The sequence below is a fragment of the Ranitomeya imitator genome, chromosome 3 (genome assembly GCF_032444005.1).
Source record: "Ranitomeya imitator isolate aRanImi1 chromosome 3, aRanImi1.pri, whole genome shotgun sequence".
Taxonomy (NCBI): Eukaryota; Metazoa; Chordata; class Amphibia; order Anura; family Dendrobatidae; genus Ranitomeya; species Ranitomeya imitator.
In genome coordinates, this window is record NC_091284.1 from 123,922,109 (window position 1) to 123,940,715 (window position 18,607).

General features: G+C 43.1%; 1 protein-coding gene across 2 annotated transcripts in view; it reads right to left on the reverse strand.

The window, feature by feature from the left end:
* Positions 1-18,607, reverse strand: part of SMG6 (SMG6 nonsense mediated mRNA decay factor) — a 349,120-nt gene that overhangs the window by 313,572 nt on the left and 16,941 nt on the right. For both annotated transcript variants that reach the window (XM_069761370.1, XM_069761371.1), the window contains exons 2-7: positions 10,889-12,587; positions 9,854-10,043; positions 8,074-8,184; positions 7,889-7,995; positions 7,726-7,804; positions 3,939-4,049 (exon numbers count right to left, since the gene is read on the reverse strand). In XM_069761370.1, the coding sequence (XP_069617471.1) occupies positions 3,939-4,049; positions 7,726-7,804; positions 7,889-7,995; positions 8,074-8,184; positions 9,854-10,043; positions 10,889-12,587 (2,297 nt within the window). The remainder of the gene's footprint in view (positions 1-3,938; positions 4,050-7,725; positions 7,805-7,888; positions 7,996-8,073; positions 8,185-9,853; positions 10,044-10,888; positions 12,588-18,607) is intronic.

Consider the following 18,607-nt stretch of genomic DNA (forward strand, 5'->3'; position numbering starts at 1 on the left):
TTTCATATTCTTTCCTTTTTGAAGATAGGGATAACATTTGCCCTTCTGCAATCTTCATGACAAGAGTATCATGACACTGATCAGGACACTGATATTTTAATGCATGGTCGCTTTACAAGTTATATGTATCAATATTGCATACATTGTATATTTTCATATTAAGGGCAATGCGAGACGTCCTAGGGACAGCCGCCATGTAGCGGTGGCGCCATTCCCGCCTACAGACGGTGCCAACCTCAGCTGTTTAGGCAGAGATCCAGATATTAGGACAAAATAGGAACAATTAGTACTTTCAATTTAAACTGTCTGGCTTAATTATTGTCTAAGATACCTGGGTTTATTCTCCTTCCAGTTTTTTTTATGATTCCCTTCTCTTGCTCCAATCGGCTGATGTGTACTTGTTTAAGTGCGGGAGCATTTCTCAGTTCATAAATCTATGCAGCGCTATTTGTTTGTGGCCCCTTTTGTTCCTACTTGTCTATATGTTTGTACATTTAGTGGAACATATTAAAATTTATACAATATAATTATGGGGACACTATATATTGTTGATTAAACTAGCAATGAATAGGGCATACTAGGGAATTAAGGGAGAGCTGCCAAGGGGCGGTCCCGTCATTGTCATATACCGTAATAAGGGTGGCAACCTCCGCTGTTAGGCAGGTATGTAAGAAATGGTATTAAACATAAGGTATCCCAGTATTATCTATTTAATTTGTCACATTTTAAGTGTGTGTCTTGCATGTTATTAGTCCTTTTACAAATGGTTGATAAAGGTTTATAATTTAATTAAAGGGGTCTTCAAATGTGAGCCAATACTTTGAGACTTCGTTCTCTTTTAATCAAAATTATTTTTCGTTTTCTCAGAGTATTACATGTCTTATTTTCTTTTGTTTTTTTAAATCCATCAAATGATGTCATGCCATCTTGTGCCGCAGCCGCGTGGGAACTGCCAGAAGACAGATGAGTAGTGGAGCGAGAGCAAGAAGGTGAGTATGATTTTTTTTTTCCTTTTTATTTCTAAACATACAGGGGCCACAAATGTTGGGGCACATTTCTACATAAAGGGGACCATGATGGGGCACAGTACTAAAAGAAGGAGATCATGATGGGGCACAGTACTAAAAGAAGGGGATCATGATAGGGCACAGTACTAAAAGAAGGGGATCATAATGGGGCACATTACTAAAAGAGGAGGAGCAGGATGAGGGACATTACTAAAAGAGGAGGAGCAGGATGAGGGACATTACTATGATCACGATGGGGCACATTACTAAAAGAAGGATCATGATGGGGCACAGTACTAAAAGAAGGGGATCATGATGGGGCACATTACTACATGAAGGGGATCATGATGGGGCACATAACTACAAGAAGGGGAGCATTACTACAAGAAGGGAAGCAGGATGGGGACATTACTACAGGAAGAGGAGCAGGATGGGGACCATTACTACCAGGGGATCATGATGGGGCACATTACTAAAAGAAGGGGATCATGACGGGGGACATTACTACAAAAAGGGATCATGATGGGTTACAGTACTAAAAGAGGGGGATCATGATTGGGCACATTACTAAAGGAAGGGGATCATGATGGGGGGAATTACTTCAAGAAGGGGGTCATAATGGGGCACATTACTAAAAGAAGGGGATCATGATGGGGCACATAACTACAAGAAGGGGAGCAGAATGAGGGACATTACTACAAGAAGGGGAGCATTACTACAAGAAGGGGAGCAGGATGGGGACATTACTACAGGAAGGGGAGCAGGATGGGGACCATTACTACAAGAAGGGGATCAGGATGGGACATTACTACAGGAAGGGATCATGATGGTGGACATTACTAAAAGAAGGGGCTTATGATGGGGCACATTAGTAAAAGAAGGGGATCATGATGAGGGACAATACTACAAGAAGGGGATCATGATAGGGGGACATTACTACAAGAAGGGCAGCAGGATGGGTACCGTTACAAGAAGGGGATCAGGATGGGATATTACTACAAGAAGGGGATCATGATGGTGGACATTATTACAAGAAATGGAGCAGGATAGTGGACATAACTACAAGAAGGGAACCAGGATGGGAACATAACTACTGGCTGTGAGACCATTCTAATTAGGCAGGTGGTGAGCACAGTAATTAAAAGATAAAGTGTGTACCTGTTAGGGTATGTTTCCACAGGCACAAACCGGCAGAGCTTTGGACGCAGCTCTGTCCAAAGTGTTGCCGGCTTTTGTACGCGAGTTGATTCCGTAAGTGTTCATTGACCTACGCGGAATCACCGCATCCTATACATTGCACAGTGATATTTATCTTGCGGAGACTGAGGGTCTGCGCAAGATAAATAGACATGCTACGGTCTAGAAAGACGCGCCGCATGTGCGTATACGCAGGGAGGCCAGAGGCGTAACCTGCACGCGTGGTGGAGATGGGATTTCATAAAATCCCATCCACTATGCTGTAACATCTGGACGCTGCGGCTGTACATAGCGTCCAATCCGCAGCATTTACTGACCGTGGAAACATAGCCTTACAAGTTAGGCGGTTGTTAGCAATCTCAGCACCTGAACCACCAGCGATCTAAAGTTTTGACATGTCCCATTTAAGTTTTATACAGTATATATTTTTCAAATGTAGAGCCGTAGCAAATATTTATACTTTTCCAGTTTACGGTGAAGCCTCCTAGCCTGCCATTCTTGCCAGCTGCTATCCACAAGCCAGCCAGCTTCCCAAGCCAGCTATCTCCAATCCAAGCCAGCCCATGATTCAGAAGTCAGCAGCAGCCAGATACAGTGTTATCACATTTGTGTGACTGTGGCTAGAGATTAGAGATATTCACAATTTGAAATGTAGCAGTGGATTTCAGGGTGGAATCTGCTTGCATTCCATGCTAAAATCAATCAATCTATCTATCTATCTATCTATCTATCTATCTATCTATCTATCTATCTATCTATCTATCTATCTATCTAATTACAAAGTATGAGCCAAGGGTAGACAAGTTATCAACATGCATGCAACAGCAAAAATCACATTAATTAATCAAAAGCATGCCAAAAGTTAAAGTTCTGTTATTTAGGTTAAAATTGCCCTGTTGTAATAAAAACACCCCTTGACAAAGCCACAGCAAAACATGCATTGGGGACTCACTACAGGTTCTGGCATCTGTATTTTTTGCTACATTTATGCTATGTACCTGATACTGTTGATTAACGGCATGCCGATTCATAGATTGTATTATGGGGCAGACGTGTATTTCCTTGTTTCAGCTCATGTCTAGCTGTTTCTGAGATTGTTACTGTTTATTTTTTTCAACACTCCCACTTTTATTGCGATATATCGGAAATTGTATACCATCTTTTTCCTATTCAAGTGATTACTCTTAGCATGATGGGAATGATGTATTCCAGATTCCTGGAGTTTTTTGCTTAGATCTCCTCTTTATTTATATTTTGTCTGTTTTTTATTATTGTAATTAGTAAAGTTTTTCTATATTTTATGGAACTTTGACCTCCAGTGTGTTATTGCACATTGATAATTTAAATTGACCTGTTGGCACTTCGTGATAAATAAATGGGTTTTAGGTTGCAGTTTGGGCACTCTGTCTCAGAAAGGTTTGCCATCAATGGTATAATGGATTTAAAAAAAAAAAAAAAACACTCAGGCAGTCAGACGGCCATATTACTCGTGCAATGCAATCTTCGGACTAGCTGTCGGCGCTCCTGACCTAAGGGCATGACAGCATGTATTTCTATGCAGCTGTCACACCCGGGTTGGGAGAGCCTCGGACAGTCGGAGGAATGTGATGCGATGCGAATGTGCTAAAGCAAAAAGACATGAATCTGACATCACTATTTAAAATCAATTTGTATTTCCGTAGGGTACAGTGTCGTGTACCAGGACATACGTCTCATGAACATGTGGCAGCTTACCTTCCGTTTTGTCTCCTCAAACAAACTCATGAGGCTTTCCTTGGCGGTGAGGATTGGGTTGCTGGCAGCTAGACTACGCATATAGTAATAAACAGCATCCAGTTTTCTCCTCTGTTGCAATAGAAGATGTAAAAGACTTTTTTTTAAATGTTAAAATAAAAAGTATATTACACTGACGTAAACACTGACACTACAACACATAGATTACTAACAGGTTCTATACATCAAATACTAAGAATGAGAATAGGAATTCACCACAAACAAATCGTAACCATGTATCGCTGGAAGACGACCTTCAGGGTAAAGTATATCATACCGCTGCTATATGCATATTCAATAATACTTTCCTTCCCTACAATTAATGTTTGGTAAATAAAAAAAAAATCCTAAATAAATATTTATATATTTATATTGTTCCAATAAATACATTTCTTTATCTAAATAAAAAAAAAAAAACAATAAAAGTAAACATATTTAGTATCGCCACGTCCGTAACGACCCGACCTATAAAACTGTCCCACTAGTTAACCCCTTCAGTGAACACCGTATAAATAAAAAAAAAACCGAGGCAAAAAAACACTATTATCATACCGCCAAACAAAAAGTGGAATAACACGTGATCAAAAAGACGGATATAAATAACCATAGTACCGCTGAAAACGTCATCTTGTCCCGCAAAAAGCGAGCCGCCATACAGCGTCATTAACGAAAAAATAAAAAAGATATAGTCCTCAGAATAAAGCGATGCAAAAACGATTATTTTTTTTTATATAAAATAGTTTTTATCGTATAAAAGAGCCAAAACATAAAAAAAAGATATAAATGAAGTTTCGCTGTAATCGTTCTAACCCGAAGAATAAAACTGCTTTATCAATTTTACCAAACACGGAACAGTATAAGCGCACTGCAAAAAAGAAATTCATGAATAGCTGGTTTTTGTTCATCCTACCTCACAAAAATCGGAATAAAAAGCGATCAAAAAATGTCACGTGCCCGAAAATAATACCAATAAAATCGTCAAATTGTCCAACAAAAAACAAGACCTCACATGACTCTGTGGACCAAAATATGGAAATATTATAGCTCTCAAAATGTGGAGACGCAAAAACTATTTTTTGCAATAAAAAGCGTCTTTTAGTGTGTGACGGCTGCCAATCATAAAAATCCGCTAAAAAACCCGCTATAAAAGTAAATCAAACCCCCATCATCACCCCCTTAGTTAGGGAAAAATAATAAAATTTTAAAAATTTATTTATTTCCATTTTCCCATTAGGGTTAGGGTTGGGGCTAAAGTTAGGGTTAGGGTTGGGGCTAAAGTTAGGGTTTGGATTACATTTACAGTTGGGATTAGGGGTGTGGTTAGGGCTAGGGTTGGGATTAGGGGTGTTTGGGTTAGGGTTTCAGTTAGAATTGGGGGGTTTCCACTGTTTAGGCACATCAGGGGCTCTCCAAACGTGACATGGCATCCGATCTCAATTCCAGCCAATTCTGCGTTGAAAAAGTAAAACTGTGCACCTTCCCTTCCGAGCTCTCCCATGCGCCCCAAACAGGGGTTTACCCCAACATATGGGGTATCAGTGTACTCAGGACAAATTGTACCATAACTTTTGGGGTCCAATTTCTCCTGTTACCCTTGGGAAAATACAAAACCGGGGGCTACAAAATAATGTGTGTGGAAAAAAAAGATTTATTATTTTCCCGGTTCTCTGTTATAAACTGTAGTGAAACACTTGGGGGTTCAAAGTTCTCACAACAAATCTAGATAAGTTCCTTGGAGGGTCTAGTTTCCAACATGGAGTCACTTGTGGGGACTTTCTACTGTTTAGGTACATCAGGGGCTCTGCAAACACAATGTGACGCCTGCAGACCAATCCATCTAAGTCTGCATTCCAAATGGCGCTCATTCCCTTCCAAGCTCTGCCATGCGCCCAAACAGTGGTTTACCCCCACATATGGGGTATCGGCGTACTCAGGAAAAATTGCACAACAAATTTTGTGGTCCAATTTCTTCTGTTACCCTTGGAAAAATAAAAAATTGGAGGTGAAAATATCATTTTTGTGAAAATATATGATTTTTTTATTTTTACAGCTCTACATTACAAACTTCTGTGAAGCACTTGGTGGGTCAAAGTGCTCACCACACATCTAGATAAGATCCTTATTCCAATTCCAGTCAATTTTGCATTGAAAAGTCAAATGGCGCTCCTTCACTTCTGAGCTCTGCCATGCACCCAAACAGTGGTTTACCCCCACATATGGGGTATCCGCATACTCAGAACAAATTGTACAACAACCTTTGGGGTCCAATTTCTCCTGTTATTCTTGGTAAAATAAAACAAATTGGAGCTAAAGTTAATTTTTTGTGAAAAAAAGTTAAATTTTTTTTTTTTGTTTTTTTTTAAACATTCAAAAAATTCCTGTGAAACACCTGAAGGGTTAATAAACTTCTTGAATGTGGTTTTGAACACCTTGGGAGGGGGGGGGTGCAGTTTTTAGAATGGTGTAACACTTGGGTATTTTCCATCATATACACCCCTCAAAGTAACTTCAAATGTTATGTGGTCCCTAAAAAAATGGTGTTGTAAAAATGAGAAATTGCTGGTCAACTTTTAACCCTTATAACTCCCTAACAAAAAAAAAAATTGGTTCCAAAATTGTGCTGATGTAAAGTAGACATGTGGGAAATGTTACTTATTAAGTATTTTGTGTGGCATAACTCTGATTTAAGGGCATAAAAATTGAAAGTTGGAAAAATGCGAAATTTTAAAATTTTTTGCCATATCTCCACTTTTTTTTTTTTTTACAAATAAACGCAGGTAATATCAAATAAATTTTACCACTATCATGAAGTACAGTATGTCACGAGAAAACAAACTCAAAATCAGTGGGATCCGTTGAAGCGTTCCAGAGTTATAACCTCATAAAGGGACAGTGGTCAAAATTGTAAAAATTGGCCCGGTCATTAATGTGCAAACCACCCTTGTGGGTAAAGGGGTTAATAAAAAAAAAAGGCATAACAAAAAAGCATAACCCTCAACCTACTGTCTCCTTCCCCATAATTCTGTAGAATGTAGGCCCGCAAGGGCAGGGTCGTCACCCCTCTGTATCAGTCTGTCATTGTTAGTTTGTTTACTGTAAGTGATATCTGTAATTTGTATGTAACCCCTTCTCATGTACAGCACCATGGAATCAATGGTGCTATATAAATAAATAATAATAATAATTCCAGCCTCTTTACACCATTATGTCATTGTGTGCTACTGGCGAGACAGACCATCAGTGGTTCGGTTCCAGACTTGGTCTGCACCACATAATCCAAGGGTTATGACTCCAAGCATTTTGTAACCTCAAGGGGCTGCAAAGCCGGTGGGCGCAGAAATCACTCACTGAACTCTTCTAGAACATAAATTTTGAAGCGTTTTTGACATCCCATAAATTCCCTCCTGTCTGTTCAATCTGAACCTGAATTCAGTACATATGATAGTTTAAGACTTAAGGTGTTGCCCAGAACTTAGGTCATTAATACGAGATCGGTGGGGAACCAACACCCAAGCATCCCCACCGATCAGTGAAATCTGATTCTGCAGCGGCAATATACGTGGTGGAACACAGAAGCCGTGTACATTACTTAGTGGCCATGAGCTGCTGCATTACGCCCCATCCAACAGTGACGGGTGTTGATCCCCCACCAAACTCTTATTGAGTAACCTATTCTGTGGGCAGGTCAACAATTCTTATGACCCATGTGACCCCTTTATAGATGCTATAAAGACAATGGACAGCTTACCGTGTATATAGCCAGGAGGGCCAGTTGATTATAAGGTCTGCCATTCTTGGGTGCAATGTGCTGTGCCTTTAGATACCAGCTGCAAACAAGAGTGAAAATATTTAGAAGACAAACCCTTTTCTTTCCTTTTTACTTCTAAAGGCATTTTCCTTGACATTATTACCTGCGAGCTTTCCCATAGTTGCAGGTGTCAGCTGCTTGCTCTCTGTAGCGGGCAATGTCACCGTGACAGATCATACAGCGCTGGGCACTGATCAATGCAAACTTCACCTAAACACAAACAATATAAAATAAAATGTAAAATATCATAATATAAGCTCAAACTATTAATGAGGAAACACTACACACCGTTTTGCGGAGAGGCTTGCTGCGGATCGCCATTCCGTCCATGTAGTCCTCAAGTTTGAACTGATACGTCGCCTGCAGTTTCTGAAGCAAACTATCAAAAAATACCGTCCCCTAAAAATAAAAATTGTGCTTTAAATAAGTAAATTGTAAAGGGACAATACTATTAATAGAAGAAATGTAATAGATGTTCAACAAATATATATGGTTAACTGAAAAATTATTTGAAACACATAACTATATACATACAGGTACTATCCAGCTGGCAAACTGAATTAAAATTTGGCTTGCTAGTCCACAGTTAACCCCTTTCCGACAATGGGTGTAAATTTATGCCAATGTCGAACTCCCTCCCTTTGATGTGGGCTCCGGGGTTGAGCCCACATCTTTCCCAGCAAATGTAAGCTGTTTTGAACAGCTGACATGTGCCTGAAACAGCCACGGGTGGAATCGCGATCCACCCGCGGCTATTAACCCGGTAATTACCAGGCATAATTGAAAAACCAGTCGGAACCTAAACTCGTAGGACTGGACATGTGAGCTACCTGCCAATGCGGGAGCTTTTGAATTCCCACATTTTTTATATTTCTCTCCCCTGAACGGGGGAGGAAACGTGTAGGGAGATCCTACATGGTTTGGTGGGTACAATTTAGTAGCCTTACTTGGGGACTGTCCTTGTAAGGGCAGGAGCACTGCAGGGGCATGACCGGGGTACATTAGAAACTCTTCCCTTCTCCATGATTCGTACAATCATAATATGTGCTCCTGCATACCTGCAACCAGCAGAAAGACTACAAATTTGGTGACATGAAACCATTTATTATTGAGCACTGGTAACTTTGAGCACTTTTGCACTTTATCACAGGTTTGTTTGTCTTGAATTATCCGTTTTTATAAGGAAATATGTATTAAAAGTTATGTTTTAGTTTATAACTGTCTCTCCTGGCTAGTTTGCACCAAAAAAAGGAATCACAAGAGGCAAAAAGCAAACCTATGTGTTTCGGGGTTAAACCTTACTGATTTTATGTGATATCTATTAATATAATGCACAGTTTAGGGTCAAGAAAATATAATAGCATATCAGTTTTGCTCACAAACTAAAACTTTTAAACTAGCTCTATGGTGAACCATGCGATCGGGTTACTGACGTGATTGGAACTTCCATTATTGAAAAAACGGGAACGCCAGATATCGCATGCCATAAGTAAGGCTTAACGCCGAAACACAAAGGTTTGCTTTTTGCCTGTTTTGACTCTCTTTTTGTACCACCATTTTTACTATACTATACCACTATAGGATAAAGAAAAACATTTTATTCACAGTTTGCCAAGCTGGATTTTCTGAACTACCTGTATGTCCATTATTTCCTTCTTCCTACAAAAAATCTTTAAGGTTGTGTTAGGAGCGGCAAAGTGGAGCTGTGTAACCACCATATATACAAAGTGTGCAAACCCATGAGTGACCCCAACAAGCAGGGCTGTGGAGTTGGTAAGCCAAACCTCAGACTGCTCTAGTTCCCCGACTCCCGCACTGATCACTATTAAGCATATTCATAAAGTGCAGCACAAATTCATCTCAACTAAAAGCAGAGATTCTTCAATCAGGAACAGAACAGACATTTATAGGACATTTCATAACTTTCCCAAATTCTTATGAAAAAATTTACAGTACCCAATTTATTATATATTTTAGGAGTCGGTCCATTTATACTGACTCCATAAAAATGGACACCAACTCCAACTACACAGCCTTGCCAACAAGCACATTGGTCATATATGTTCACCTCATCTAACACCTGGAGCAGCTGTCTTCTGATGGTTTCACCTTCACCCGATGACTCTTTTAAGAAATGGCGAAACTTCTCAATGACTTGGTAAAACACGTTCTTCCATAACAGCTGGTCAACATTGTGCTGGTCACAAAATTCAATGTCAGTCAGAAGACAGTGCTCATAGAGCTGGAGTAGTTCCGACCTGCAGGAAGGAGAGAGTTCAAAGAAGGTCAGTCATATTTCTTCATTTTGTGTGTATCCTCTATATTATCAAATAATACAAAACCCGGCACTCAACTTTGTGGTGTGAAGAGACGAAAGGTTTATTATCCCAAATCAGAAAACGTTTCGGTTCCACAGATGGACCTTCATCAGTAACGTTTACTGGGACAATGTATAAATTCAAGTGGCTATATGGCCTGCCCGGAGGTTGCTACCAAGTCTACTTGCTTTCCAGCGGTGGACGCCGCGATGACAGCCTTCATATAGGCTGTAGCCTCTCTTCCTGGGTATCCAATACTAAATTGGTAGCAACCTCCGGGCAGGCCATATAGCCACTTGAATTTATACATTGTCCCAGTAAACGTTACTGATGAAGGTCCATCTGTGCGACCGAAACGTTTTCTGATTTGGGATAATAAACCTTTCGTCTCCTCACACCACAAAGTTGAGTGCCGGGTTTCATATTATTTGCCGATTACGGTTTGGGAACCTACCCGTGCACCTTATACGGTTGTGCACACGTTTATCTAACTACTCTATATTATAACATTCCAGGATCATCTTTTCTACAAACTCAGCATTGTGCCATTCCGCTGTTATTCCTCCTACAAATGTATGAATAAATTGACATATGGTTGGTGGGGTTGTTCTTGCACAGCCCGTTATCTATATATGTATATTAGGTATTGCACACTTCACCTATTTGGACAGGTGCCCATTTTTTTTCAGGATGTTGCAGACAAATTTAACAGAGGGAACAAGATTACCTCCTAAGTACATTCATTTCTAAAATTCGTGTTCAATTTTAACCGAATATTTCCTTACCTGAGCACGGCCATTTTATTCAGGCCTTCTGTGCTGATCATATCTCTGGAGAGAAGGTTACTGAGCTGGAGCTCTTGGTTATCTGCCATCCTCAATAGACGGCTCAGCTCCTGCTGCTGCATCGTCCTCACTTGTTGCTCGATTTCCTCACACATTACTGGACTTCCAGAGTACGATCCAGAGCCATACTGTGCAGACTGAGCGGGATAGCCGGGATAATACCCACCAGGATACATGCCACTGCCGGGACTTAAAGAATAAGGCATAGAGTATCCGGCGTATGTATATGGTGGACGGGCAAAGTAATATGGGTTATCAGAGTTCTGGAATTTGTAGTAAGATGCCTGATGGACAGACGGGATGCCGTCACTTTGTGAGGTAGGTGTAGACTCATCATCGGTATCTAGAAAATGAAGCTGCGGGCTCTGTTTTTTTAGAGCAGGCTTTTGCTCAGGGTTATTGGGATCCCATAGACGCCGATTAGCTCCACCACGGCTCCTGCCACGACCAGATTTGTTGCAAGTGGTAGATAGGAGTTTTGCACTGTTTGGCTCTAATGCTCCTGTAGCACTGGATATATCAGTGTTGGCTGGAAGAATAAGGATTCCCCTCCCTCTGCCCCTGGGCTCACTTGATAGCGCTCTAAATTCCTGCTTCTCTATGCAATTGCTGCGCTTGCTATTGGGTCTATCACTTCGTTTCCGGGTTCTCTGTTCATCAGTGAGCGGCTGATAGGGGGATTCCCGGTTGTAAAACCCTTCACGGTTATCCTTGCTGCTTGACCGCTTGATGAGGTCTGAATTTTCTGAGCAGCTTTTGTCACTGGAGCTCTGCCTCTTCTTCCATTGAGTTCTGCTGTCATCCCGTCGATCATTATAATCCTCTTCAAAAGAATCTGTTGAAGACAGTGAGACCTGTTTTTTTGTGCGCACCTTTTCTTTGCGATCTCCAGCAACCTTTCCTTTGCGATCGCCAGCAACCTTTCCTTTGTCTTGACACCTCCTGTTACCATCAGCCAGGACGGCTTCTTCGCTGCTGTTGTTGCTTCCCCCAGAACTGGTGCTGCAGTTTCTAGTGCGGGTTCTCCGTTTGTCTGAGTGGGAATAACGTTTGGTTGGTCCAGGCTTCCTCTCTTCTTTACCAGGCCTCAGTGAGGACGTGTCCTCTCCACCCTTGGTAGGTCTCTCTTGCTCTGATGTCTTTGACTTCTCACCCTTGACAATCTTGTTTCCATTTTCCAGAGGAATCTTATTATTTGTGGCAGACAGATCTTCTTCATGTTCCAGTTTTAGATGTTGAGTTTTTCTCACAATATCATCTTCTACAATTTCACTCAATGACTCCTTCCCAGAAACATGCGATCTTCTTCCTGGTTGGTAAATTTGTCGGTCTGGTTTTTTGGTTCTTTTTACACTTTTTCGCTCTTCACTTTCAGTGTTTACAGCGAATGAGCCACCATGATTCAGATCTTCATCATCTTGGATTGGATCTTCAGATAAGACTGGGATAGCCCCATTAACCAAAGGTTCACAATCTTTAACTTTCTCATTGTGGTATTCTTCGATGTGATTGCCTCCATTGCCAGATGTGTCCAATTTGGGCTTATTTCTTAGTCTTGACAGCCCAGGTTTATATATCTCAATGTCCGGGCGCCGATTATCTTTTCTCTGTCTTGGTTCCTTCATCTCCTTAACGGTTTCTTAAAAAAAGAAAAATAAATAAATAGTGTGAATGGATAGACAAAGAAACACAAATCTCTTGATATTCATTATTCCATAAAAGATATTTAAAATTATAACAATTATTTGATATCTGCATTGATAAAAAGCCGTAAAAATCTGAACCATTTTTCAAGACACGTCCTCTTCAAAACAAGATTCATTACAAGAATACACCCCCCCCCCCCCCCCAAAAAAAAAAAACAAAAAAAAAAACACCGTAAACATCTACAAAAATAAGAAAGTCAGAAGTGACCAGCTTTTCCTCTCATTTTATTCCCGATGCTCCGCTGAGTATGCCACTTTTTTGCTTTTTTAAAACCACACAAATTCCTAGTGATACTTTACTTTTAATGCTCCTTTACATGGTCTTTACAAGGAGGAGTGACTCTTGGGATTCTGTAAGGGGGTGCTTTTAGGTTGTTGTGCGTTGTAATCCTATATGCAACACCCCCTTAGTAAAGACTAACTATATGGCAGACAGGGGCTGACTGGCAAATGTTGGCATGCACATATACCAGCCAGGAAGGGGGTGCCATCTATACTTGGATGGGGGAGGCCAACTATACCAGGATGTAGGGTGGAAGGGCGAAAATCTATACCAGGATGGGCGTGGACCCTCTATACCAGGATGGGCGGGGGGGTCACCTCTATACTAGGATGCAGGGGAAGCATCTACACCAGGCTGGAGGCCATCAATACCAGGATGGAATAAACAAAGTTGGGGGACATATATACCTGGAAGGGGTCCAGGATGTGGCACATTAATACAGAATTGAGGAACATTACTACTTTATCAGTTTCAGCAGCAGATCCTCCCTATGGTATAGGCCATAGTTCATGAGGGCGGACGGTGTAGCGGTTATAGCTCATTAAAGTGGGCAGTGTGGAGGCCATATACTATAGAAGGCTTAATCAGGTCATAATGTGGACAGATACCTTTTAATCAGGAGCATTTTATTAACACTTATTTTTAAAGGGCATCGTGTCGGGATGTGCTACAGAACACCGGAGAAAAGGGAATCTGGAGGGACGATCTGTGGATGTGAAAAGTCATCATTGTGTCTGGACAAGATGGAGAAGAAAAGAAAGAAAATACTCAATCAGAAAAGAGGTCACCCATAAGGTACCTGGATTTAAATGTACACTTGTTGATACTGACTACGTCTGATCAGTACTGTGGTTCCTGTATGGTCCGCAGTCTAATAAAGACTAATCACAACAACTCCCAGCATTCCTTTACCATTGTTAAGAACATACTAGGAGTTGAATGTTCATGAGATACAAATGCATATGGGCCTGACTGACTGGCTGAACCCTTCTCTTATTAATCACGTGATGGCATAGACCTAATGGAAAAGGGAAGAATTATCTGGGTAGAAGGGTAAAATGAGCAATTGTTAGTACACTATGTAATACCATACTATGTGCTATGTAATACCATGATTGCAACATAGGAAAGGGTATATCCGAGACGGTCTGAAAAATAGGGATTTTTGTGTACTCACCGTAAAATCATTTTCTTCGAGCCGATCATTTTGGGACACGGGACCATGCGTGTTATGCTGCTGCCATTAGGAGGACACTAAGTTAACACATAAAGATTAACTCCTCCCCTGCAGTATACACCCTCCTGCTGGCTCTAAGTGAACCAGTTCGGTAACAAAGCAATAGGAGCTTAACAATTAACAAGAATGAACTACGTCAAAACCAAGTCAACACAGAAAAAAACTAGAGCCAATAGGCTAACAGGGTGGGGTGCTGTGTCCCCCCAATGATTGGCTTGGAGAAAAGGATTTTACGGTGAGTACACAAAAATCCCTTTTTCTCCTACGTCACATTGCGGGACACAGGACCATGGGACGTCCTAAAGCAGTCCCTGGGTGGGGAAACAATCCACTGCAATTGCTCCTTGTACCACTGCAATTGCTCCTTGTACCCACAAGTTACAGATGCGGCACTGCCGCCTGCAAAATTCTTCTGCCGACGGACGCATTTGCAGAGGCCTGAGAATGGACATGGTAATGTTTCGTAAACGTATGCAGGCTGGACCAAGTATCAGCTTTGCAGACTTGTGCTGCCGACGCCTGGTGCCGGATGGCTCAAGATGCACCCACTGACCGAGTAGAATGAGCCTTAATCCTTGCTGGAACGGAGTGACCTCTAACTTGGTAGGACTCCTGGATAGCTGAACGAATCCACTTGGCTATCATAGCTTTGAAAGCAGCTAGACCTTTCCTAGACCTTTCCTTGGCCCTTCCGGGAGCACAAACAGGGCATCTGACCTGCAGAAAGACGTATCTCCTAAGAGCTCTCACCAAGTCCAGTGTGTGAAGAGCCTTCTCAGTGCGATGTACTGGCGCCGGGCAAAGTGAAGGCAAGACAATTTCCTCATTGAGGTGGAAAGATGAGACAACCTTCGGTAGAAAAGACGGGGATGTTCTCAAAACCACCTTATCCTGATGAAAAATTAGGAAAGGAACTTGGCAAGACAAGGCCACCAGTTCTGAGACTCGTCGGATGGACGTGACCGCAACCAGGAAGGCAACTTTCCATGACACAAGAGACAGGCAAACTTCCTGCAGAGGTTCAAAAGGAGCCTCCTGCAAGACTCCGAGGACCAAATTAAGGTCCCATGGTTTCAACGGCATCTTATAGGGCGGCACCACATGGGAGACTCCCTGAATGAACGTCTTCACCTGTAATCTGTTGGTAATTTTACATTGGAACAGGACTGACAAGGCTGAAATCTGCCCTTTGAGAGAACTAAGGGCGAGACCTAAGTCCAAACCCGACTGAAGGAATTCGAGGATGGAAGGAACGGAAAATTCAAGAAGACAGCGTCCACAGTCCTGGCACCATGAGAAGAGGGTCTTCCAAATGCGATGATATATACGCATAGATGTAGGCTTTCTAGCACTGATCATGGTAGAAATAACTTTCTGAGAGAAGCCTGCCTGTGTCAGCACCCAGGACTCAATGGCCATGCCGTCAAACACAGGGCCTCGGAGTTCTGGTGGTAAATGGGGCCCTAGAACAACAGGTCTGTGCAATTCGGTAATCACCAGGGGACATTGGCGACTAATTGAACTAGTTCGGCGTACCAGGCCCTGCGCGGCCAATCTGGCGCAATGAGCATTCCTGGTATCCACTCCGCTCTGATCTTCTTGATGACTCTCTGCAGCAAGGGAAGCGGGGGAAATATGTACGGAAGCTGGAACTGATGCCACGAGTGAACGAGTGCGTCTGCCCCGATGGCTGCCGGATCGTGGGACCAAGCTATGAAATTGGGAACCTAGGAATTTAGCCCTGAAGCCATCAGATCCACGTCCGGGGTTCCCCAACGACAGCAGATCTGGCGGAAGATCTCCGGATAGAGAGACCACTCTCCGGAGTTGAGACCTTGGCGGCTGAGGAAATCTGCCTCCCAATTTTCCACTCCCGGGATGTGAACCGCTGATATCATTGAGCGGTTTTCCTCGGCCCAACGAAGGACGTGGCCTACCTCGGTCATGGCTGCCTTGCTGCGTGTTCCCCCCTGCCGGTTGATTTACGCCACTGCGGCGGCATTGTCGGACTGAATCCTTATGGGACGACCCGTCAGGAAGGGATGGAATTGAAGAAGAGCCAACCTGATTGCCCGTATTTCCAGGATGTTGATGGGCAAGCGAGCTTCCTGAAGAGATCAGCGGCCCTGAGCAGTATGATGGTGGAACACTGCTCCCCAGCCCAGAAGACTGGCATCTGTTGTCACAACTAGCCAATGTACTGGGAGAAAGGACTTCCTTTGATTCAGGGAGGACTTCAAAGTCAGAGACTGTCTGACCTGCTGGGGAAGAAGGAAACGACGATCGAGAGATAACGGGTTCCTGTCCCACACAGCCAGGAGAGCATGTTGTAAAGGGGGAAGGGGCAGTTGAGCGAAAGGGACTGCCTCCATAGCTGTTACAATCCTGCCGACGACTCTCATACTGAAACGTAGAGAGTGAGGCTGCCGTCACACTAGCAGTATTTGGTCAGTATTTTACATCAGTATTTTACATCAGTATTTGTAAGCGAAAACCAGGAGTGGAACAATTAGAGGAAAAGTATAATAGAAACATATGCACCACTTCTGCATTTATCACCCACTCCTGGTTTTGGCTTACAAATACTGATGTAAAATACTGACCAAATACTGCTAGTGAGATGGCAGCCTGAGTATGAGGTTGGGAGAGCTTCTGAGCTTCCCGCTGTAAGACTGAGATCTTTTCCGGAGGAAGAAGTACCAACCCCTGGGACGAATCCAGTATCATTCCTAGAAAGGAAATTCGCTGAGCCGGTACTGGGGAAGATTTTCTGTAGTTTATCTTAGAACCCAGGCGAGAAACAGTATCTATTGTGATGGTTACGGCCTCCTTGCAGGTGCGGAAAGAGGGGCCTTTGATGAGGATATCGTCTAGATATGGTAACACCACCACACCTCGGGTATAGAGGATGGCCACAGCAGCCGCCATTACCTTGGTGAATACCCTGGGAGCGGTGGCGAGGCAGAAGGGCAGAGCAGCAAACAAAGTGATCTTCCTGAACTGCAAAGCGAAAAAACCTTAGGTGAGAACTCGTAAAATAGGAATGTGGAGGTACGCTTCCTGGACGTCTATGGACACTAGGAACTCGCCTTTCTCCATGGAGGCGATGACAGAACTAAGCGATTCCATCTGGAACCGTCGCACCCTGACAAATTTGTTCAGCAGTTTTAGGTCCAGTATTGGCCGTACTGTACTGTCCTTCTTTGGAACAATGAACAGGTTTGAATAAAAACCTTGAAACCTTTCGCTTTGAGGGACCGGGATAATAACCCCGTCTTCTTTTAGAGAGCTTATGGCCTGGAAGAACTCTGATGCCTTTGCCCTGAGAGGAGAAGACGGGAAAAAACGATTTGGTGGAAGAGAGAGAATTCTATCTTGTATCCGGAGGACACTAGGTCGCGGACCCATTCGTCGTGAACGACCGAGAGCCACGCGTTGCTGAAGGAAAGCAGGCGGCCACCTACTTTGAGGGTGTCCTCCGGATACCGCAGGGAGTCATTGTGTGGGAGACCTGCCCGGTCTGGACCCTGACAGCCTAAGTCTGCCTTTCCAAGATGGGGAAGATTTGCAAGAGGTTTGAGGACCTCAATCCCTACATTGTAGGCCCGGCAAGGTCCAGAGGATGTGGAAGTAGAGGACCAAATTGAGTTGAAGCGAAAGAATCAGGACTGGGCCTGCTGTTGCTGGTTTCGAAAGGGCCGAAAGGGTCCCTGTTGTTCAAGAAATTTACTCTGCCCTCCAGTGGCGTTGGAAATTATTGGTCGAGCTTTTCACCAAAAAGGCGACCGCTCTGATATGGAAGAGAAGTCAATGACTTTTTGGAAGTCGAATCCGCACACCAGTCCCTGAGCCATAAGGATCTCCGGATGGTGATGGGGTTGGCTGCTGCTTGAGAAGCACAATTAGCAGCGTCCGGGGACGCGATAACTACAAAATCTCCCGCTCTGGCTATCTGAGTAGCGAGGTCTGCTATCTCGGCGGGGGGGGGGGGGGAGGGGGGAAGATCAGTATCCAGCACCGCTGAAGACAAGACCTCCGCCCAGTGGGTCATAGCCTTAGCCACCCACGTAGCCACAAAAGATGGGAAGAGTGCGGCTGCTGAGGCTTCAAAGGCTGAACTCGCCATATTGTCGATCTGACGATTGGTTGAATTTTTAATAGAGGTGCCCTCCGTAGAGGATAAGAATAGATTTAGTAGCCAGGCGTGATACCGGAGGATCTACCGGGGGAGATTGAGACCAATCTTTTCTTAGATCCTGGGCAAAGGGATATTTTGTGTAGACCCGTTGAAGCGCTAGCACTGCGCGAAACGGACGTCATCTCCTCCTGCTCGCTTGAGCTCCACTCCTCTTCCCCCGGCCATAAAGTTTTTCTTATGAAGACTTAATAAAGCTGCTATTTTTGAAGATTGGTGAATGCATTCCGCTTTTTTC